Raw genomic sequence first — 24976 nt, forward strand, 5'->3', positions numbered from 1 at the left:
TGTCTCATTATGATCCATCCTCTGAAAAGCAGGCAACAGCCCAAGGTGAGCAGTTCACTACCCTTAACTAGACTGTTGTGAGATCCAACTCTGTGTGTACCTCAAACATCACCCTATCTGTATCCTGGGTCATCCAGACGTTGTGCTTGAACAAGTTCTTTATAGCCACTTGTCTGAATGATGATTAAACAGCAGCTGCTTAGTTGGTTCAAAGTCCGTCTACTCATGCCACTGGGATATATACCCGTCTCCACAATCCACAAATGAAATTTCAGCTCTCTTGAATCTCCATACAAAGAATGTGCAGTTACTTTAGAGGAAGGTTTAAGTTTTGTGATGCGCATTTTAAAGAAAAATGCAGTGTTCCTTGTCTGTATTTTCCTTGCTAAGAACTGCTGCAATATCCTCAGCACTTAACCCAGCTGCACGAAGTGCCATTCTAGGTATGGTATGCTCCAAATTTTGGCATGTGTGGAGTGCCATACTTATACGCATCTGTTATAGGGATTGTTAAGTAAGTCAAACTTTATTTTACACAGAAATAGTGTATTAGTACTAAGTGGGTACGTTCAGGGTATTTGCCATTTTCCAAAATTCCACTCCCGGCAGCCTCTAAAAAGTTGTCTGTTTTCCCCAAAAATTACCCATTTCAGGTAAAACTGCCAAAAGTGAATTTTATAGAAAAGTGCAAAATACATCAAAGGTACCCATTTACAACAAAATAGGACCAAACAGCCCAGAAATCTATTTAAAAAGAAGAGTAGTTGCTATCACTATTGCTATCACTTGTCAACTTCATTAATGAAATCAATTTTATGTACTTGCTTTTCATCTCGTAGATCTTGTAAACCTTGATAAACAAACATGAGTTTTTGTGAATTATTTAACTGTTGAATATCTTTTTTAGTTAATTTTTGACTGAAACAATCCAGAAAAAATACCTAAAATTCTCCTTCCTTTCCTTGTAATTTAACAATTATGCATTTTCCAAATTTAGTATGAATTTCTTTTAAATTCTTTTATAGGAAATGTATCATCGACTTTTAAGTCTTTTGGTTTAATTGTTGGTGTGTTTTGACATTGACCTACTTGTTTAATCTTTTTCATATAGGTCAGATTTGCACCTTACTTTATTTTCAACTACCAAATTTCAGCTACCTCTATTTTTGTAGGTCTCTTTAAAACTTCTAACAATTAAATGTTAATAAAATTTTCCCAAAATATTCCTCCTACACTTTTTTCCTCAATCTTAAATGGAAGTTGAAAACAGAATTTCTACTGTAACAAATAAATACTCTTTTACAGAATTACTTGGGAATAAAACAAAACCAACCAACTAACCAACTAACAGAAAATTTAAATAACTCTAATCTTATTACAAATATTGGAGATATTAATTACACAAGTAGAGAACAAAAATCAAAAGAATTTAAACCAATTACAGAACCTTTTTGCATTAATATTATGGTTGATAAAATTACAGATTCTACAGATTGCGAAGGAAACAACCAAGGAGAATTAAAAAGCTGATAATTTCTCATAAAGAAAGCCATGTGGTTCCTTTAATGATTATCTAAGAAGTAAGTTCTCTAATTGTAATTTAGCAAGACATGGAGTTAAAGCCAAAATACCATATTTATTAAATTCTAATACACAAACAATTAAAGGTGTTAAACAGATTTTTTGAAAAGAGATAGATATTATAAAATACTCAAATCTGATTGTTATTCCATATAAAATAGAATTAGCAGATATAAAAATAAATACACTTTTTACAGAATTACCAAATATATTAGAAGAAATTAAAAAGGAACATTGTTATCTACTGGACTTAGATATGACACAAGATTTTGCAGGTATTTTTAACAAAGAAGAAATGTGCGAATATTTAACAAATAATTTTAATTTTCGTATATAAGGAAAATATAGAGAAGAATGTAAAATAATAGTTAACAATAACAATTCTGTTGGAATAGACTGCTTAACTTGGATAAATTCTAATTCCAGATTTAAAATCTACAATAAATTTATTTGCCAATTAACAAGTTCAGGAGTTAACAAACATCTTGGAAACCATATAATAGATTTCTTAAATTGTCCAGATAAAAGATTAAAAGAAACATTTTCTCTAAATTAGCTAAAGAAAACGGAATTACAAGATTGGAGGCAATAATTTATAATTATACTAATCCAGGTTTCCAACAAATAAAAGAATTTAATCCAATATAAGATTGTTTAGAATTATTAGAAAACTCAAGAGAATATTTCCATAACACACCATTTTATTCTGTTCCACTCGCTAAAATGTGGGAAAAATTAACGAATATTTTACAAAACAGTTGTCTTGTTTTTAAAGATCTGTTACAATATGTCTATTGTGGTAACAAAAATACAAAAAAATTAACGGGGATACAAGTTCGTTTACCAGACAACCAAGAAGAAAGAGAAAAATAATTAATTTTGTTTTATCTGCTTTTAGTTTTAATCATCTACCCATTAACTAGATAGAAGCTCCAGTATATCTAGACAACTTTAATATTACATCTACAGTCCAAAAATGTTACATTAAAGCTAGAGAATCATACTTTACGAAATCTAATACTCTATATTCTACTATAGCGAAAGAAATAGATATAGAAGAATTAGGATTAATTCGTACCGGTACTAAAAATATTCCATTTGTGTCCAGAAAAAGAATAAATACCCATAGCAAACTATCCATATCCCATTAAAGAAATTAAACCAATTAATATAATATATTTACAGTCTACGAAGAAGAGAGAATAAGAACTAGAAAATATAGGAATCCAAGTGCGAAAACTCTCTTATTTGGAGCAAACAAGATCTCTACAAGAGGAATAAAAGAAAGAACTAGAAAAAAGAACAACAAATACAGCTGTGAACTCGTATCCAGGAGATAGTGGTTTCGAATCCCACTGTCGGCAGCCCTGAAGATGGTTTTCAGTGGTTTCCCATTTTCACGTCAGGCAAATGCTGGGGCTGTACCTTAACTCTTTCCAGTCTAACCTCGCAGTGGCCAAAATTACGTTCACGCTGCTCTGCAAGCATAGCCTGTAGTAAGGTTTGGCAGTTCACTAAAAATAGAGAACGAGTTATGCACGCATTCTGCCGACTATGTCGTGTTTCTTCATGTGGTAGTTATGAGAGTATTTCAACAGATGGCAATATTGTCTAAGTCAGAGAATTTACAATATAATTGACGAATGTGCATTAGTAGGTGTTGTCACACAATGTGCTCTAATACATGGCGTTTCACAGCAAGCAAGTGCTTGATAGAAGTTATATTTTTGATATTTTATGTAATCGTAATCCCTCACATCTAAAAAATAGAAAACTTTACTAATACGTAGATATTCTTACGTAGTCGCGCAGTTATGAAATGCGTGGGAACATACGATAAACTGTACAATGTGTTCCAATCATAATGAAATGCAAGATGTTGTTTCAAATTCGTATTTGGATGTCAATATTTCCATTTGTGAATAAAATTACAATTACATGCCTTCAGTATTATCATTGCTAACATCACCTTCCGAGCCACTATCGTCGCATAAAAATATATAAATAAAATTTCATAAGAGCTCCCATTTTCGGTGTTCTTATTATAGTTATTATTATTGAACAGTTATTATTTTATATCGTTTTCATTATTGTTGTTGTTTTGGAATTACAATGCACATTTTACATAATCAATCTAGGGAAAATATGACAGTATTTCAGAAAACTGTACTTACCTAATAATCCGTCACTTTTTTTTATTCGCAAAATATGGTGTAATATATCGACAATTTTAAAATCTCAAGTGATAGCTGATGTGAAACAAACAACATTTTTAAAAACTAGATGCTCAAACAAGCACAAAGAAAAAAGAATCACACAAATGTCTCCTACAGGTACAGAGATATAATCTTTTTCAAATCCTTAGAAATGCCCAGTCCAGAAAGTTTGTTAGGGATATTCAGGCCCAGACCGGAATGGGTTAATTAAGGCCATGGCCACTTCCTTCCCATTCCTAGGCCTCTCCTGTCCCATCGTCGCCAAAAGACCTAACTGTATCGGTGCGACATAAAGCAAAATAGCAAAAAAATAAAAATAAAAAATAACCAACAACAAATAGAAGAGACAGAAGAAGAATTACGAGATTATTTTAGCAAATGTTGGAAAGGCTTAGATTTAAACAATTGTGTTTATAATATATATGCTTTTGTAGTAAACAATAAAAATAAGTTTCCGTATGTTGGAGCATAATGCGAAAAAGATGGAGTTAAATCTGTTTATTTTATTAAAGGTGCACTTAACAATAACCTAATAAATATAAGTAAAGGCAAAGAAGATTTTTAAAAAGAAGGATTTGTTTTTATCTATTATAACAGGTAAAAAATAATTTATTTTCCAGCAGAAAAACCATTTATGGAATAAATGGAACTAAAAATTATAATGGAAATTGTTATCCTAATATGGAAGATTATAAACTCTTAGATGCGTTAGAAAATAAAGTAAATAATTTGTATAATGAAGAAATAAAAGAACAAATAGATAATGCAAGAATGGGGGAAATAGTAGGAAAAGTAAATGTAACCACGTGTAAAAGATTAAAAAGTTTAGAAGAAGGAACAGAATTATATGTAGTTTATCTAAAATAGATTATGAAGGAAAAGAAAGATATATATTTAAATTCAAAAATATAGAAAGATTTTATGTATCTAATTATTGGTTAGAGAAAGAAATACAGAACAGAAAAACATATTTAAATTATAAGATTAAAGTTAAACTCGATAAAATGAAAACAACTCCAAATAAAAATAAGGAGAGATTAGTATTTATTGTTTAGATTTTAACAGACAGTCCCATTAGATTATCCAATTATGTACAAGAAACAACTAAATTTGTTAACGAATCTGGATTCTATTGTTGAATTTTAACAACTTTGAATTCTGGAATAACTATATTATTCTTTTTGAAATAGTTCGAGTCCTTTTGGATATTCTATAGGAAGTCTTTCTAAAACTCTCATATAATTTTTGATATAATACTCTCCACTCGGATTTAAAGTATAATGTGAAAATTGCAAACAGATCTGATATTCTGGGAGAAGATCCTACAGAAGACACTGATGAAACAAATGACGAAGTTTGTGAATGAATGTGGAATAACGCGAAACAAATCATGACAACAGTAGCAATGAAAGTGATACCAAAAGGTGTTAGTAAGAAAAAGAAATGGTTCGATGAGGCATGTCAAGATGCAGTTAATGAAGTGGCAATATGGCGTAATATTTGCTGCAATCTAATAAGATTGTAGATGTTGAGGAACTATACAGAGAAAAACAGAAAGAATGGAGTACATTAATTTGAAATGAAATACTATTGGCTTTACGTCGCACCGACACAGATGATCTTACGGCGACCATGGGACAGGAAAGGGCTAAGATTGGAAAGGAAGCGGCCGTGGCCTTAATTAAAGTACAGCCCTAGCATCTCCCTAGTGTGAAAATGGGAAACCATGGAAAACCATCTTCAGGGCTGCCGACAGTGGGGTTCGAACCCACTATCTCCCAAATACTGGATACTGGCCGCACTTAAGCGACTGCAGCTATCGAGCTCGGTGAATTAATTTGTAAAAGAGAATAAAAAGTCTACCTGAGACGACAAACAGAATTAATCCAAGATGACTACAGAAACAGGAACATCTGCAAGTTGTATGGAACTGTCAACACAATTAAAAATGGATTTCAACCAAGATCAAGTATTATAAGAGATAGGTCTGGAAATTTAATTGTTGATCAGGACAAATGATTAAATTACTGTAAGCAATACTTCAATTCCTTGCTGAATTGTGATGATCCAGAAACCTGTATTGGTAAACCATCTACTTCCCCATCAGGAGAACAAATACCAGAGCCATCATATCAGGAGGTATTACAAAGTATTATATATATAAAAAAAAAACAAAAAAAAAAAAAAAAAACTCCAGGAAGTGACAACATTCCTCCTGAGCTTATTAAATACAGTGGAGAAAGATGACATAAATACATATATAATATCATTCTAAGCATATGGCACGATGAAGTTATTCCAAAAGAATGGGAGGAATCACATATTGTCCCAATTCATAAAGGAGGGGATAAGAAAGAACTTCAAAATTATCGCGGCATCTCTGTTGTAAACACGGCCTAAAAAATTCGCTTCTTCTTTATTATAAATTTGGTAAATTTTATAATCTAAATAAGTAAATACCAATAACCATAATTTGTCTTCTGTCTTAACTTTAGTTATATATATTTCTACATCAGAACTTCTAGGAGCTATATCTTCAGGTAATATTAATTTATACATTTATTAACAAGAATATTTTTTAATTATAGGAAGGTTTATAAACAGCACCCCCTTTAACACACAACTAAATACAGAGTATTTATCTAAATCTAGATACCACCAAAACAATGGTATTAAAATACATTAAAAATTATAAAGAACCGAAGAGTAACCAACAGTTACACATGCATCCAAACACTATTTTTAGTGCTAATATTTTAATAAAAAACAGCTTGTTAAAGATTATTTAACTATATGTAGAAAGACACTTATACAGTAAAAATTACAATAAAATAGAACAATTCTAGTGGTTTTTAATTACAGTATATATAGAAGACCAATCTATTTGGTGCCCAAACAAAAATTCCACTTTTATATTAATGAATGGGTAATAATTTAAGCGAATTAGCAGATAGTTATAACAACTTCTCCAAAACATATAAAACATACAAAGTACAGAATAAAGAACTTTTAAAGAAAGAATATTTAGAATTGCGAGAAATAGCAAAAGATTTAATCATAAGAGGTTATTCTTACAAATGTAAACAAAATTTAATAGAATGTATCGATAAAGTACAAAACGACCATAGCGATTCGAAAAAACTTGTATACCTCATCAGTTGGTACAAAGCACACACACCGAGACGCATGGCTAGTGCATACCGTGGAGGCCACTGTGTAGGCTACTTAGAGCTACCGGCAGTGCTGACTTTTTCTGCAGTTTCTTTCAGTTCAATTTTTTTTTGGGCTGTTGAAATGTCTTGAGTTAAGATTGCTATATCGTCTGCAAATGTTTGGCAATTTATTGCCATTTTTCCTCTGCCTGAAGCGAGTGGTTGGTGAATTTGAGGACTAATTTTTGTTTGTGCCTTTCTTTTATCACTTTTTCAAGGACGCAGTTGAAGAGTACAGTCCATCTCCTTGTCTGACTCCCATTTTGATTTCAAAGGGATCTGAGATTTTCTCCATGAATTTAACCCCTTTGACTTTGTCAGTGTCTGTTTTATGATTGCAAGTCTTTTCATGTCTAAAATGATTGTTGTTGTTGTTGTTGTTGTTGTTGTTGTTGTTATTATTATTATTATTATTATTATTATTATTATTATTATTATTATTATTATTATTATTATTATTATTATTATTAAACACCCATTAGATACCATAGCATGGTTCTACATAACTAATACATACAAGGTACTCATCTTTTTGATGTAGTGGACTGCAAGCCAGTCCGGCCCCGCGGTGTAGTATGCAATGCGTCCGCCTGTCACCTAGCGGTCCTGGGTTCGATTCCCGGCTGGGTCAGGGGTTTCTAATTGTAAATGATTAATATCCCTGGCCTGGGGACTGGGTGTTTGTGTCGTCCTTAATGTTCCTTTCCTCACATTCAACATTTAACACTTCCGCCATTTCCAGATACACGCAGATTCACAACATATAATGCAAAGTAGGGGCAAAAGATCTTCTTAGGTCAGCGCCCCGAATAAATATCAGTTTAATAGAAAAAAAAAAAGACTGCAAGCCAGGCATTCCCATAAATGCTCACACTACCATTATCATGGTGTCGTGGGAATTGGTCCTCACTGCTCCATTCCATGGCTGCAACCTCGTTGAAAGTTCCCAAGATGTTGTCCTTCCTTCTTCCTGGATGTAACGTTACCGCACTGTTTGTGACTGAAATGAAATGTGACTTTCTGGTACCAGATTCTCGCTTACATGCTATTAATCCCTGTGACTGCCCCCAGCTAGTTACAAACTTCCTCATTTACACCGTACCTTAGCACATTACCTGAAAGTGGAATTTGGAGTGCTGTGAATGTCTACGCCACCTTGCTCAGTATTTCGAGTTCGAATTCTAATTTGCTGTGTTTTTGTAGTTCGGTGCACGGTCACAGATGATGCTCCTCTTCTTGGTCACATAGCCTGTACTGGTTCCACAATATTATTACACATGAATTAAATTACAATATTAATTAATAACTCGTGACTATGCTAGCAACCGATTGGTCACAGTGTAATAGTGACATGTCGCAAAAGGATAATGACCAAGCTCGATAGCTGCAGTCGCTTAAGTGCGGCCAGTGTCCAGTATTCGGGAGATAGTGGGTTCGAACCTCACTGTCGGCAGCCCTGAAGATGGTTTTCTGTGGTTTCCCATTTTCACTCCAGGCAAATGCTGGGGCTGTACCTGAATTAAGGCCACGGCCGCTTCCTTCCCACTCCTAGCTCCTTCCTGTCCCATCATTGCCATAAGAACTATCTGTGTCAGTGCAACGTAAAGCAACTTGCAAAAAAAAAAAAAAAAAAAAAAATAATAATAAAAATTTGACTGGCAAAAAGCTTGGCATCCTCAAATATACAAGAAATGGCAGCAGATGACAAACAAGGAAAAGAATCTTTCCACAAGTTCTCTAGAGTTAACTCGAGCTTCTCTGGTAACTCATTTACTGTTTTGAGAATTGTTCCACTAAACTTAATGCAAGAAAAAACAGGAATATCCCCTGGAAATTGCAGGGAAAACAGACTAAGGCTACTAGTGGACACCTTGTAGTGGCAATTTGTCTTAGAACCAGGTAAGATTAAATCTCATAAGAAATGGTAGTTTTTGTATATAAAATCCTTCCGGAATAACATTACGAAGAGTAAAAATCTTCCTTTCATCTTTGCAATTTCAGCCGAGATATGACCTTACCTCTGATAATTCCATATTGCATAAAGATAAATCTGTGTTGAGAATTAACCGCCTTCACATCACCACCTTCCACAATAATAGTTCTGGAAGAATATACACATATTACAAATACTTGTAAGAGGATAATAGCCAGTTGAACATTTCAAGTATTTGGGTTGTGTGTTCTCAGATGGAAGTGATTGAAGTCAAATAAAAGTGTAAGAAATCTATTTCATGCAACTTTTTAAGTTCTCCAATCTGTCGAACACTAAATATAACTACAACCCTATAACATACTCACTCACTCCGTAGCCTTCTGAGGGACGTGAAGTTCCCGTGCCGATCTCGCAATCCTCTTCCATCCTTTTCGATCTTGAGCCTGCTCTTCCCAGTTATCATTTTGGAGGGTCCGGCATACCTTGTTGATCTTCTTCTTCCAAGTGCTTCGGAGTCTTCCTGAGAGATAGGATAAAACCATGGGCCAAATATTTTTCTCTAAACTTTATTCTCAAAGACTTGCAAGTGCTGCTGCTCTTTCTTTGTTATACTCCATGTCTCGGAACCATACAGAAGTACTGTAAAATTATTGTATTGTAGATAATCATTTTTGCATTCCTTTTTCAAAACTTGGAGACTAATATAGGGCTTGTAGAGTAATATGCCTTATTTGCAGTCTTAATTCTAGCTTGGTGTTCCTGTTGCCTTCGGTTTTTCTCATCGATTAATACACCAAAGAATTTAAACTCCTCTACTCTTTTAAATATATATTTCCCAATCTTCAAAGGCAATCTGTCTACCTCCTCGTTATTCAGTCTCTGTACAACTATGTAATGTGTCTTTTTATCATTTACCCGTAAGCCAATTTCTGCTGCCATTTCCTTTAGTTCCACAAATAACTGCCTAATTTCTAATTCATTGTGGCCAATAAGAACAATATCATCCGCATATGCGAGGACTTTATGGTGTCTCCCCAGTCAGATACCAGCAGGTACAAGAGCTAATTTCCTGATAATCTTTTCCAGTGCAATGTTGAATAGAAGAGGAGATATTGCATGCCCTTGTCTCAGACCAGTTTAATTCTGGAAGGAACTTGATTTTCTGCCCTTGAGCAAAACACAGCTAACATTGCCATCGATACACAGCTTGCACATGTTAATTAATTTTATGGGAAAGCCAAACTCCATCAAGATGTTCCACAGCCCTTCTCTGTGGATTGAATCATGTGCCTTGAAGAAATCTATAAAGAGATAATGAACCGACTCCTTGCATTCCCACACCTTATCATTAATAGTCTTAATTGCAAATATGTTGTCCGTAGTTGATCTGTTACTACGAAAACCATTCTGATAATCCCCAATAACATTTGCAGCAAATGGTTTTAAACGCTGTAAAAGAATAAAAGACAGAATTTTTTAGGCCGTGTTTACAACAGAGATGCCGCGATAATTTTGAAGTTCTTTCTTATCCCCTCCTTTATGAATTGGGACAATATGCGATTCCTCCCATTCTTTTGGAATAACTTCATCGTGCCATATGCTTAGAATGATATTATATATGTATTTATGTCATCTTTCTCCACTGTATTTAATAAGCTCAGGAGGAATGTTGTCACTTCCTGGAGTTTTTTTTTTTTTTTTTTTTTTTACATATAATACTTTGTAATACCTCCTGATATGATGGCTCTGGTATTTGTTCTCCTGATGGGGAAGTAGATGGTTTACCAATACAGGTTTCTGGATCATCACAATTCAGCAAGGAATTGAAGTATTGCTTACAGTAATTTAATCATTTGTCCTGATCAACAATTAAATTTCCAGACCTATTTCTTATAATACTTGATCTTGGTTGAAATCCATTTTTAATTGTGTTGACAGTTCCATACAACTTGCAGATGTTCCTGTTTCTGTAGTCATCTTGGATTAATTCTGTTTGTCGTCTCAGGTAGACTTTTTATTCTCTTTTACAAATTAATTCACCGAGCTCGATAGCTGCAGTCGCTTAAGTGCGGCCAGTATCCAGTATTTGGGAGATAGTGGGTTCGAACCCCACTGTTGGCAGCCCTGAAGATGGTTTTCCATGGTTTCCCATTTTCACACTAGGGAGATGCTAGGGCTGTACTTTAATTAAGGCCACGGCCGCTTCCTTTCCAATCTTAGCCCTTTCCTGTCCCATGGTCGCCGTAAGATCATCTGTGTCGGTGCGACGTAAAGCCAAAAGTGTTTCATTTCAAATTAATGTACTCCATTCTTTCTGTTTTTCTCTGTATAGTTCCTCAACGTCAACAATCTACAATCTTATTTACTACATTCTTTCTGTTTTTCTCTGTACAGTTCCTCAACATCTACAATCTTATTAGACTGCAGCCACTTATTACGCCATATTGCCACTTCATTAACTGCATCTTGACATGCCTCATCGAACCATTTCTTTTTCTTACTAACACCTTTTGGTATCACTTTCATTGCTACTGTTGTCATGATTTGTTTCGCGTTATTCCACATTCATTCACAAACTTCGTCATTTGTTTCATCAGTGTCTTCTGTAGGATCTTCTCCCAGAATATCAGATCTGTTTGCAATTTTCACATTATACTTTAATCTTTCATCATCCTGCTTCAATTTCTGAGTATCAACTTCGCATCTTTCCTCAATCTGTGACTTACAAGAGGTTTTCAATTTAATTTTAACAGAAGCTATTATCATATTGTGATCAGATCCTATCTCAGCTCCTATGTAAGCTCTGATATCAGTTATGGAGCTTCTATGCCTGTTAACACTTAGTACATGATCTACCTCATTGGCAGTTTTGCCGTTACATGAATACCATGTTTCCTTATGTATTTGTTTATGTGGGAAAATGGTACTCCGCACATTCATGTTTGTGGACGTAGTGAAATTGATTATTCTGATGGAATTATCATTGCTTTTGTCATGCAGATTTTCTCTTCCTATTATTGGCACAAACATTTCTTCCTTTCCAACTTTTGCATTGAAATCACCCCAAATCATTTTGACATCATGTTTGGGTAATTTATTCCACAGTTCTAACAAATCCTCATAAAAGGAGTCTTTAACTTGATCATCCTTGTCGTTTGTGGGGGCATGGCAGTTCACCAGTGTTACGTTAAACCATTTAGAATATACCGTCAAATAACATAGTTTTTCATTCACACGTTCAAAGGACAGCACTGATGATACTAGTGAATTTTGGACACAAAATGCAGTACTAAATTCATGGGGCCCAGTTTCTTTACCACTCTTAACCCGTAACTTACATGGTTGGGTCCCTGGGATCCAAGACTATTTTCTTGCGTGAATACATTTTCATACATTGGCCGCACTGCGCTTAACATCTCTGTACTTTCCTCTCTCTCAGTCCTCTGTCTGACCTTGACAGCGGCTGACATGTTTACAGTTTCCTTGTGTGCGCAATTAAAGTGTTCGGGTCCCTTGGACCCATCTGTGTAAGTTAAGAGACATTCCGTAAATGTGTGTCATCCGTAAATGTGGGGCATATAATGACACTAACTAATGATGAAGTTCGTGTTTTATTAGAGGAGGGTATAAGTGACATTTCGGACTGTGAGAGTGAGTGTGAATTCAGTGAACATAAATCCAACAGTTGTGAAAGTTCTGAAAGTGAGGATCAGGTGTATACGGAAAGCGATCAAAACACACCATCAAGTTCATTTTATGGTTGAAATGCTCATGTAATTTACAATGGTATTCTGCCAAGAAAAAGGGATACACAACGCAGGTCATTTTTGCTGCAGTTGGGAAAGCAGCTGATCTCTCCACTCCTGGAAGAGAGAGCCATAAACTCGAGACTCCCACGGAATTTACGAGGTATGGTATTCCACTGTTTGGGTAAAGAGGAGCCGTAAGGTGCCACCCAAGCCAGAAAAATCAAAGAGAAAAAGATGTTCCCAATGTCAGTAAAGAAACACAGAAAAGCCTGCCGAGCATGTGGCAAGTGGGAAACTCCACTCTGCGGGTCTTGTGGAACTGTGATTTGTTCATAGTGCGCTTAAATGTGAAGATATTTTCAAATTGGTTTTGTTATTCATATTCCAATATCACTACTTTCATGTTTATTTGTTTTGCTTTTCTCATTGGTTGTCTGTATATCAACACTGTTGTGAGAACACTTCAAGCATACATTGAAATGTAATAATTTATAGTATGAAGAAAACGTTTGTGAAATTTTTTTCTTGAGATATACTGGGTTATTTCAAAGACAATCTAAAACTTGCGTTAAAATTTTGTAAATAATATGAATTTCAATCAACAAATGACTCCAGGAAGTGAATTTTTTATGGGCATGGTTTTCAAAATGAATGTGTAATGTAAAAATTGATTTTTAAAAAAAATGTGAAAAGAGAAGGAAATATAAACTCTATATTTTCATTCCAGATTGAGTGTTATAACTCCTGAAATTGTAGAAAGTATCTGGAAAGTTGTGCTTTGCGAGGAAAAAAGATAAATTTGCCCTTGGGTCCCTGGGAACCATAAGTTTAAGTTGTGTAAATTTATTTCACTGTGTAAGCTACAGGTTAAAAAGTGTATATTTCTCCCTGTCCTGTATACCATTACCTAATGATCTAGTCTCTTGAATTGCAGCAATTCCCACTCTATACTTCTCTAGCTGTTGACTGAGGATTTTGAAGGATCCAGGTTTATACAGGGTTCTTACATTCCAGGTTCCTGTTCGTAAAGCTGATTTCCATTGCAGGGTCGTCAGTCATATTTTGATATCCACCCGAGGCAAATGTGAGATATTCGTAACAACCTTTTCTTATTAAACAAGGAATAAAAAGCACACTATTAAAGTTACATAACTAAGTTGATGCTGGAAAGTATGACTCCATTTTTAATGAATCTGTTTTAACTGTTCAGCAGTATTCTGCAAGTTATTTTGCAGACAAGGTCGGTATTCAAACCAATTACAGTGTATATTTGTAAAGGCTGATAAATTTTAGCTTTTCACAAATTAAAGAAACCCTGAATAGTCATTTATTGGTACTAATCTGTGGAAACTATATCAGATTGGTACACATAATGAAGAAATTACAAAATTCATAGTAAATTCATGTAAACTTGGTCAGACTTTGTATTTATCAGTTTCAGAATAAGAGATGAACCTGCAAAGAAAGTAACAGGGGTCTTGTGGAGTTGCATGCTTGGTGCAGAAAAGCATCCCTACCATAACAATTATGCATAAATATGTATATTGCCAGTAGTGGGCTACTTTATGTGAATCTTCAACATTTTAGGTTAGAATTGGAGCACTTGGAGCGGGAGAAACGGGAACGCGAGATTCGAGAGTTACGAGAACGTGAACTGAAGGATGAACTTATGAAGAATGCTGGTGCTGGGCCACGAATGGCAAACCCTCTCGATCCTCACTGGCTGGAACTACATCGAAGGTACCAAATGTACATAATTCTGCCTTTGAGCACATACCAATTATAAAGTTTCTAGTATTCTAGTTCTGTTATAGTTAGCAGTTGCTCTGATTATCTTGTGTGTGTTCTTGTTGTCTTACTACATTAAATTGCTGTTTTCTGAATGATTTCCTTTAATTTCTCTATATAATAGATTCATTGGGATGACTGGCTGATTGTGCTGATGGTTAAACACTCTTGCTCTATACTCTAGATTGAGGATCAAACTCCACCACTGACGGTTGGAAATTTTGTTTTGTTTATGAACAAGAATACTTCCAAACTATTCTCCAGACCACCTTTCGAGCAGACTAAAGTGGAAGTGAGCGTATAGACCAGGGAATGACGCGGGCGTCAGGGGAAGCACCTACGGTGTTGTCACATGGTAGGTTAGGGGGCAAGGGGGACGCGCTACTCAGCGTGAGTTTTGGAAATGGTGCCATCAATGCAGAACTGCCGTACTTACTTACTTACTCACTCAGTGGATGTCTTGAACATGAGGGAGCAGTTCCAATCATAGTCTGTTGAAAACAGCAGTGAGTGAATTTTATCAGAGTCCTTCGCTTTTACATAAACAGTGTACGTGTGTATTGTGTCCTAATTCATAATTCTTGTAGTCTCTTGTACGTCTGTAGGTTTCTTCTTACTCGTTATTGGATATTATTGTGCAATGGGTCCGAACAAAAATTCACCAGGCTCTTGTCAGTTGAAGAAGAAACGCAAGATTTTTACGTCCAGCGAGAGAAATATGATTCTGTCTGTTTATAAGCATTTCTGAGCAAATACTATTGACGGCGGGATTAGTCTACCTCGTGTGCTGACCCGACTCTGATTCGAACTTGGGTGTGCAGCCACTCGATAGCAATACAGATTACTTATTTACCTCCTGCATGGTGATGACGATGTTAATAATAATATGTAATAATATATTTTATAAAAATATATTTGTAATAATAACACTATTGAAATTGTGCTGGACAAAGCGGAGGTGGGACAGGATTTCGCCTGGATCCCCAACTTCCCCTTTCAGTTTCAAGTTAATTCCAGTATGAGTCCATAATCATCACTTCTCTCGCTTATTCGTCATTGAACTGCAAATCTTTACCACCTGCATCTTAGAATTAATCTGACCTTCATGCGCAACATATGCCCTCAGCGTTAAGAACATCAACTGGAAATTTATTAACGGCATCAATGTACTTTGTTTTAACATTAATCATTCTATGTGCACAACTTAATCTTAAATGTCACAATGAGAACTTTATAATGGAATGCAATACTTAAGAATCTTCTTCAGCATCAAGATCAATTAACTAGAAACATGCCTTAGCGGCATCCAATTGCCTTATTTTAATGCATTGTGTGCACAATTTAAAAAAAATTAATTTCATTGTAACCACCCTTTATCTTTAGTTTTAACTTTGTAATGATGCACTAAAATATGAAAAAATCTGTCTAATTTTAACTCTCACGTGTTCATTTTAATGTCATTGTATTTTACATTGTTTTTGGTCTGTTTGGTATATTGTATAATTTTTGTTATGGCTGTTGATGACCTTGACCTTAGGTCAAAACTATTACCAAATTAAATTAACTTGTAAGGTAAACACATTGGAAAACTTTGTATTGAAATGTGGAACTGATAAAATTTATTTAACTATTAATGTAATCACAGTTCAGTACGGACCAATTAACATGAAGTTGTGATGTTGATTTTCTTTTTGCTAGTGGCTTTACATCACACCAACACAGATAGGTCTTATGGCGACGGTGGGATAGGAAAGGCCTAGGCTTTGGAAGGAAGCAGCCGTGGCCTTAATTAAGGTACAGCCCCAGCGTTTGCCTGGTGTGAAAATGGGAAACCACTGAAAACCATCTTCTACAGTGGGATTCGAACCCACTATCTCCCGGATGCAAGCTCACAGCCGCGCTCCTCTAACCACACGACCAATTCGCCTGGTAACATGAAGTTCATACCCTAATTTCTTGTAAACGGCCTTAAATACGAGCAACGTGAATGGTAGCATGTAGACTAATAGGTGTGTTATGCATGCCTTTTCATAAAGCGCAGTAGCCCAGTGGGTATAGACTAAGGTTCTCAGTGGGAAGGTGACTGGTATCAATCTGCTCTGGGATGTTCTTTTATTTCACTCCGCCAGCATCAACAGTGGACAAACCAGCCAGATTGCAGAATGATCCCGCCAAGCGTATTACACCTAGGTAGGTCATTCTGCCACCAACGAACACACACCTGAGACCTCACATCCGTTAGCAGGTAGTTACTGCCACTGAACAAGGAAATCTAGCTGCAGCAGAGGCTGGATGACGGTACAGCATCCCGCAGAGTACGGCGACATGTTGGATAAAATGTGTTTCAGAATCAGGAGGTGTAAGCCGACGGAGTGGTTTGCGTTCGTGGCAGATCTTTAACTGGGAACAGAACGATCATTTGATTGCTGAGGCGCATTCGACCCTATTCATGAATTCTGTGCAGCTACCAGGCCGCTCGTTTTCCCAGCAGCTTGAGGATGGTTTTGAGACACCTGAATGGGGCAGGGTTACAATCCCAGTGAGCTGCTAAGGAACGAAAAGCTTACCGATGAGCTGAGGGTGCATCACCTTGCGTTCACCTAGGACGACGTGCAATGTGATTAGTGGAATGTCATGTTCTCCGACAAGAGCATGTTTTCCTCAACAAATGACGGGTCGGTACCGTTTCACCCATTTGGCTCCCAATTCCACATCTGTGGCCGAGCATCAGCACTCTGGCTATGTATCTGTTGCATGTTGAAGTTGGAACAGCTCTCAAGGGATAGGACTGTTGCATGCAATCAGCTACGTCTCACCGCCAGACAATATATGAACATTTTTGAGAATATTATGATCCCTTCCTAGTGGATGCTTCATCCTGCTGGTGTTATGCAATTTCAGCAAGACCTGTCTCCAATACATATGTCTCAATTGGTTCAGGAAGAAGTTTGCAAGGTGAGGCCAGGTCAAGCTCATTGACTGTTCTAGTGGTGCAGACATGAATCCCATTGAAAACATGTGGGTCAGTTCAAAGAGAATAATGTTGGAGACCTGGTCTGATCCAGCTAAAATATGAAAGATGCTTTCTGGGATGTTGTCATTGAGGCCTGGGAAGAGATGGAAGGTGTTGTATGCCTCTTCCCTAATACATTCCAAGACCACGCACTTGAAAGAGGTCACGCACAGCAGTGGTGTGGACCCTCCAACAGCCCTTTTCAGAGTCACAAATAAGCTCTCTCACCATCAACATTGGCATGATGAAAGAAAGGAAGTTACATAACTCCCCATATAAGTTGTTGTATGAATAAACCTAAAAATATTTTACTCTTTTGAGACTGGAACTCTTGAACTCTGCGTCAACTCTGAGGCAAGCGAAAGAACTCTCAATTTAGCACGTATGGCTACCCCCCTCGGTTGACAGAGCCTGCACCTTCAGAGGCACTTCACAAAACTATCACATGACCGTTGGGCAAAATATAGAGCATACATTACGACAAATGTGGCCACTGGACGGTTATGTTATGACTTAAGAAGCCATGTTCTGTGTTCATATAAGTACAACAAAGTAGAACGTAACTTGGCACAGACATGTTGCATATCCTATCCTATTCTCTCACTTGTGAGCAACTATACCTTCTGGGGGACGCTCACTTTCTCTGTCAGCAAGTGTACTTTTATATCACTCTGGCGGAGTTCGGTTGACGACGGGAGCATTCTGTACAAGACCCATTGCTAGCCTGCTTGCCGAATCTGATGTGCTGCATTTATAACAGGGGCCGATAAATAATGTTGTCCTATGCTGCAAATTTGCAACAGATGCCACTTCACCCAAGCTATCCCTGCATTTTTCAAAGTGGAAGCCGTCGGCTGTACACTGCTTGTCCACGAGCAACACGGCCGGTTGGTATATGTTTGGATAACTTTCACAGATTGTAAGATGTACCTTCAGTTCCTTGTCCTGTTAGACGAACAAGTAAGAAACCTCCATGGTTAATATGACGACCTGAAATAATCCTGGATCTGCATACCGTCCCAAAAGATAACACGGACCCCTCCATGTATCGGAGGCTCTTCTTGTCTGTTGTTTGCCGGTATCCAGATTCAGGAATTGTTTACATGGATGGTTCAAGGATAGAAGTGAAAATAGGCTGTGCATTCGTTGTCGATACTAACCGGTTTCTTTTTCCTCTTCTGGAAAGCTGTGCAGTAGGTTCTCTCCAGTGAACGCCAGCAGTTTCTGCTGTGTACTGACTCCTTGAGCTCGCTACAATCTATTGACGTATGTTTCCCTCGGCACCTTCTAATGCAGCGGATCCAGGACCTGCTGGACGGGTGTTGTGGTGCTAGTACCAGAATCATGTTCTTCTGGCTCCCAAGCCAAATGGGTGTAAAGGGAAACGAGTTAGTTGATAGGGCTTCCAAGGTGGCAGTCACATTGCCCCTTTTGACTTACGAGGTTCCAGCTAGTGATGTGTGTTCTCAGCTGAGACATTTGGTTATATCCTTTAGGAAGATATAAATATAAAATGATAACACTAAAAGGAACTACGAAGGTTGACTTCCCTTCGGGTTTCTTGGAGAGAAGCAATGATATTACATTGTCTTCGGATCGGCCAAGCTATAGCAACGCACTCCTACTTACTCAAGGGAGAAGCCCCTCCCCAGTGTGTACTTACGGCAGTCATCTTACCATGGTACACATTCTTATGGAGTGCGTGGACTTGGCCGATCTGCGCCATAGTCTGACTTGTGGATACCATCTCCCTTATCCTACTAAATGACCAGCAATCAACAGACCTCGTCATCTGTTTTATGAGGATTATTTGCCTGTTTTATAGTGTATAAAAGTGCATTTTTTAAATGCGTTTTTAGATTTTAATTTTACTCTTAACTCTCTTTTATTGTATTGAGTCTATTTTAGTTAGTTTTTGCGTATTTTAATGTGCTATTTTAATTTGAATTATATATATGATTTTACTTTCAATCTATTTTTACATAATTTTATAAGAAAGGATGGCATTGCGAATTAGATCCACTAATTATTTTAAATTCCTATTCATTCTTCATTATCACTTTCTAAATTCTAGTCAGTGGATGAATCTTAAAATTTTAATTATCATTACATTTTGTTTCATGTCATACCATAAGCGCTGATGACCTAGATGTTAGGCACTTAAAAAAATCAGTATTATCATATATCAGCCTAATTTTTAAAATTGAATTTACCCCTTCAAGTGGGCCTAATAAAATAGCAAAAACTGGTTATAGCTTGTGAATGCTATTTTTTTTAAATAATGCTATAAAATGTTGCTTTTTATATCCTCTTTGCCATTAAAAGAATCAGTGAATACATTATCCTTTCAAACAATACAGCTTTAGCCTAATTAATGTTGATAACGGACATATTCAAAACTTTCACTGAACCTGGTAAAGAGCAAAGTAAGTAACTGCCACTACAAAAAATACATTTAATGTTTCTTAAAATAGAAATCAGTGGAGCACTGCTTTAATGAATTCTGGGACACTTTTGAAACAAAATGTTTTAATATATCCATTGCATTTAGTATTTTCTCGTCAGCATTGCTTCCACTTATGGCTGTCCAAAACTGACAATGCTGCCATTGCATCTTTTGATGGTTGTCAGTTTGGAAGAGATTCTAAATCAGCAGCATTTCTTCTTCTACTGCTTCTATATCCAGCCTCTCACATTCATCTGCTATCACATTAGGGGTGCCCATGACTATTTCTGACACCAGTATATTAGCTGGTTGGTATTGATGAAGTCTGAAATTTTCTTCAAAATCCAAGTAGTAATATAACTCTTCCCAGTTGTTACAGCAATCTTCATGACTGTTTCTTCCAGAGCATTAGTAGTGAAGCCTCCATTGGGAAAACAGCTTTCGATTTCAGGGGACATAATAGTCTCCCAAGCTAAAGCAACACTCCGCATTGTGTCCATTGCATTCCAGTTTGTTATGTCAGACTAGGGTGATATTTTTCTAAGCAAGAAACACATCTACCATTTTTTGTCTGCGCATTTTAGACAGTAGATGATGCTGTGATCCAAAGGTTGCATATAAATAGTAATATGTGCTGGCAAGTAGAGAAGGTGAATATTTTTTAGTTTTAGACCTTAGTGGTTTTGGGCTGCATAGTTATCCAATAGGAGAATAGTTTCTCTGTTCTGACGGCCCATTTTTCAGTCCGAGGTGATCAGCCACTTATGACATACCTTCCCTGCCATCCACATATTTTTATCACATTTATAGTTGCAGGGAAATTGTCCTATTCCTTTAAAGCAGTGGGGCTTTTCAAATTTTCATCTATAGGATCCAGCTTCTCATTCCCATCTTCATTACAACACAGCATCACTGTTCGTCTGTCTTTAAATGCCTTAATGCCATGACACCCATAATCTTTCCCGGCATGTGTTCTGTTTGGTTGAGCATTAAAGGACAATGTTGTTTCATCCATATCAAATGTATACTTTGGTGTGTATTTCTCCAAAATAGGTACCACCTGTTCTCGCTATTTGTCCACCCTCTTATATTTAATGCTATCTTGTTCTACACAAACTACACTGACTTAGCAAATGTCATGGGATAGTCACCTAATAGCGCGTCGGACCTCTTCTGGCCCTGCGAACTGCAGTGAGACTCCGTGGAAGTGAGTCGACAAGTCCCTGGTAGTCCTCTGGACGCAGCTGGCACCAAATCGCTTGCAGAGTGGCCGCCAATGCTGGTCTGTTCGTGGGTGCAGGATCCATGGCACACAGCCTGCGTTCCAGGACATCCCAGATATGCTTGATAGGGTTCATTTCAGGGCTCCTGGGTGGCCATGGCAGTTGTTGGACCTCTGCTGCATGTTCCTGGAACCATTCCCGGGTGACGAGGGAGTGATGTGGTGGCGCGTTATCATCTTGAAACACCGCAGAACCGTCTGGGCGCTGGAAGGCCAAAAATGGGTGGAGATGGTCTCCGAGCAGCTCAACATACTGCGTACCATTCAAAGTCTCTTCCAGAACAACTAGGCGGCCCATTCCATACCAGAAAAATGCACCCCAGACCATAACAGAGAGAAGTCTGTAACTTGTGATTCCTTGAAGGGTTCAATCCCCTGGGAACAAGCGCAGCATGAAGGCATGGGATCCAGCTTCCCTAGGTTTCTCATTGCTACCAGAACTGATGGGAGAGACTTCAAGCTGGTAAAATCTATTTTGTTTAGCAGGCACATAGAAGGTGTCTACGGCAAACTGGAAGACCTGGAAAAAATGAGCAACAGTAGTTTGTTGCTAAAGAGGCGCACTGCCGTGCAAGCTGATCTGTTGCTCAAGTGCGATCACTTTGGTGATATTCGCGTCAAAGTGGAAGAGCAGAAGACCTTGAATCTGCTTCATGGAGCTATCTTCCACCGTGATCTCATCTTGAACACTGACGATGAGTTGATGGAAGACATGAAGCACCATGGCATGACACATGTCCGGCGCATTGCGCGCACAACGGTGAGGATTTTGCCATGGGTGCATTCATTGTCTCCTTCAAACTGTCAGTGTTGCCAGGAAAAGTCAAGGTAACAACCTATCATTGCAAAGTAAGGCCATACATCCCGCCTCCCATGTGCTGCTATCAATGCCAGATGTTCGGGCGCATGGTATCCCGTTGCTCAAATCCGTCTGTATGTGGTACTTGTGGCAGAGGAGCTCACGACGTGGAGGAGTGCTCAACTCCTTACAGGTGCACTATCTGCCCTGGTCTTCACTCGCCCTGAGATCGGAACTGTCCGGTATATCTTGGTGAGAAGATGATCCAGGAGATCAAGACCCTGGATGGTCTTTCCTACCAGGAAGCGCGCCTTATGTTCAATGCTATGAATGCACCTGCCAAGTTTGACTATACGAAGATGGCGTAGAGTCTTCCAATTTCATTGTTTATATCGTCGAAATCTGTTCAGATTGCTTCGCCCAAGGCGGCTGTTTCTCCTGCGAACACAGCCACAAGGAGTAAAAGCTCGAGGGGGGGGGGGGGGCGGCACCCTACCTTCAACTACAAAGAAGTCTGTGCTGGCTGGGACTCCTAAGGTGGCTCAGCAGGGGGGGGGGGGTAGTTCAGGTGCCCCCCACCCCACCCCACCCCACCCCACCCTACCCTGTCAGAGGTCGACAAAAGCCGTGCCCAAGCCAGTGGAGGCAGCATCGTCGACCAGGGCTGGAAAACTATATTGCAGCCCTTCTAAACATGAAAAGAAGGTGGAGAAGATGAATGCCCTTATCGGGCGCTCCCACACTTCTCCTGCGAAGGGGAAATCATGCCCTCGAACTGGAGGGTATGAGTCTGCACCAGCAGGTACGCCTGCTCCGAAACCTGTGCGCTCCCCTCGTAGGGGGACATCCCGCCGCCCGGAAAGCGTCGAAGTTCTGGGCGTCAGTCCCACCATCTCTCGATTGACGGGATGACGCCGAGCTATCATCTACATCTACGGATGTAGATGTTGATATTGATAACGTTTAGGTTTAAGAGCATTTTTTCGCTCAGAACCTAACACACACTCTTTTAGTCCGCACTATATCACTGTTACAGTGGAACTGTAATGGTTATGACAGGCATCTTGCTGAGCTACGCCAGCTCATTAGTGAGTTCACGGTGAGTATAGTCTGTATTCAGGAGACAAACCTCACACCAGGGTCCTATTCCACAAAAGCATGGTCTTGTACATTACAAGTAAATTCTCTAGTAACTAGTACAAATACCCGAGTTTCTGTTCCACAAAAGAATTTTCTACAGTTGTACTTTACTACTCATACTTACAAATTACCAGTGAATTTTTGTGGTTGTTCCACGAAAGTACTAGTACTTGTAACTTACTAGTGAATTTGGAAGTATTCTTTACCGGTTAAAGGACAATAATATATAAATGTATTAGTGCTATTTAAATATACTTATTTCAGATACATTAGTGATCACTAGTGATAGTGATGGTGATGAAAATGAAAACTACCGTCTGTATAGGGAAAGAATAAATTTCCAGTTTAACACTGTATTTGAATACAGTGAGCATTTTAGGTTAAGTACAAGTGAAAGAACTTTTGATATTGGGTATAGGTTAAAACATCCTACGAACAGAAATAAAACTCTCTCTGCTAAAGAACAGTTACTAACAACACTAGATTGGCTAGGAAATGGTGGTCAGTACCATGGTATTACAGATATGCATGGGATGGCAAAATCTTCGGTCTGTAGGTCAATACATTCTGTGGTAGCTGCAGTAAATGATATAAAATTTCCTCAAATTGTTCGTTGGCCTGAAAATACTGAACAAACATGTTCCAAGGAGGACATTCCTGGAATCATTAATGAGCAGTATATCTCTTACATACGTCCAACTTTTCCCCTCAAAAGCTCCATGAGCTTTTCCCAAGTCAAATATTTCCATCCAACCATTTATTTTGTCTTGGTTTTTCAGACTCTCGTTGAATGCACCAAAAGGAATATTTTTCCTTCTTTCTATTTCCTACAAAATGAATAACTTCGTTTCTCTTGACACCATTTTAAAAATTCATGCAGAGTATGCAATTTCATAACAATTAAGTATGGCAGCCAAATATCATTATTAGCGGCATCTGATTCCTAATGACAGACCAGGGTATGTCAGACTATCATGGAATATATGCGAGGATCATGGAAGAACAAAATGGGTGATAATAACGGAGTAATTTCCTATCATCAAAGAAATAAACTGAAAAATAACATTATAGTATTAAGAAATTCACAGAAATATTAGATTTCTGTGAATCTTTGCTGCATAACTTACCTTAAAATACGATATTGCGATAAATGAGGCAAGCATAACCTAATTCAACAAATGGAATACGAAGATAAAGAGCTGGTTCATGCTATGACATAGTATGTTTATTGATATGTCGTCACTTGTAAAACTTATAACAATTCACTGGTAATGTACAAGAAACTTTCAATCTTTTGTGGAACAGAAATGTACAACTCCATACATTACAAGAACCAATACTAACTTATAATATACAAGACCATACTTTTGTGGAATAGGCCTCAGGTCATCTTATGGTCTTGCGAAATTTCAGACTATACTCGACAGAACGACATTATGCTCACCGGGAGTCCGGTGGCGTGGGTATTTTTGTTTGTTCTGATACTTAGAGTGAAGAAGTTCCTCTAGGAACCCCACTGGAAGCAGTTGCGGTGCAGGTACCGCTGCCTGTCATAGCAACAGTGTGTAATGTTCATTTTCCATCAGGCCAGCCTCTTAACATAAATGATGTCGCTGATCTTACAGATCAGCTTCCACCTCCCTTCCTCTCATTGGGCGATTTTAACGCCCATCACCCCATATGGGGCTCTGAAATGCCTTGCCCCTGGGGAAGGGAGTTGGAAACATTGGTAACAGAGCTGCATTTATGTATTTTGAACACAGGTTAACCAACTCATTTCAGTGTACGTTATGGCACATACTCTCGCATAGCTGTAA

General features: G+C 37.7%; 1 protein-coding gene across 8 annotated transcripts in view; it reads left to right on the forward strand.

Annotated features, from left to right (window-relative positions):
- Positions 1–24976, forward strand: part of LOC136864408 (atrophin-1) — a 755035-nt gene that overhangs the window by 508401 nt on the left and 221658 nt on the right. For 6 of the 8 annotated variants that reach the window (XM_068226264.1, XM_068226266.1, XM_068226270.1 and 3 more), the window contains one exon: positions 14279–14440. In XM_068226264.1, coding sequence (XP_068082365.1) covers positions 14279–14440 — 162 coding nt within the window. The remainder of the gene's footprint in view (positions 1–14278; positions 14441–24976) is intronic. The other 2 variants (XM_068226271.1, XM_068226265.1) reach the window with 1 other exon arrangement.

This window comes from Anabrus simplex, chromosome 2, assembly GCF_040414725.1.
Source record: "Anabrus simplex isolate iqAnaSimp1 chromosome 2, ASM4041472v1, whole genome shotgun sequence".
Lineage (NCBI taxonomy): Eukaryota > Metazoa > Arthropoda > Insecta > Orthoptera > Tettigoniidae > Anabrus > Anabrus simplex.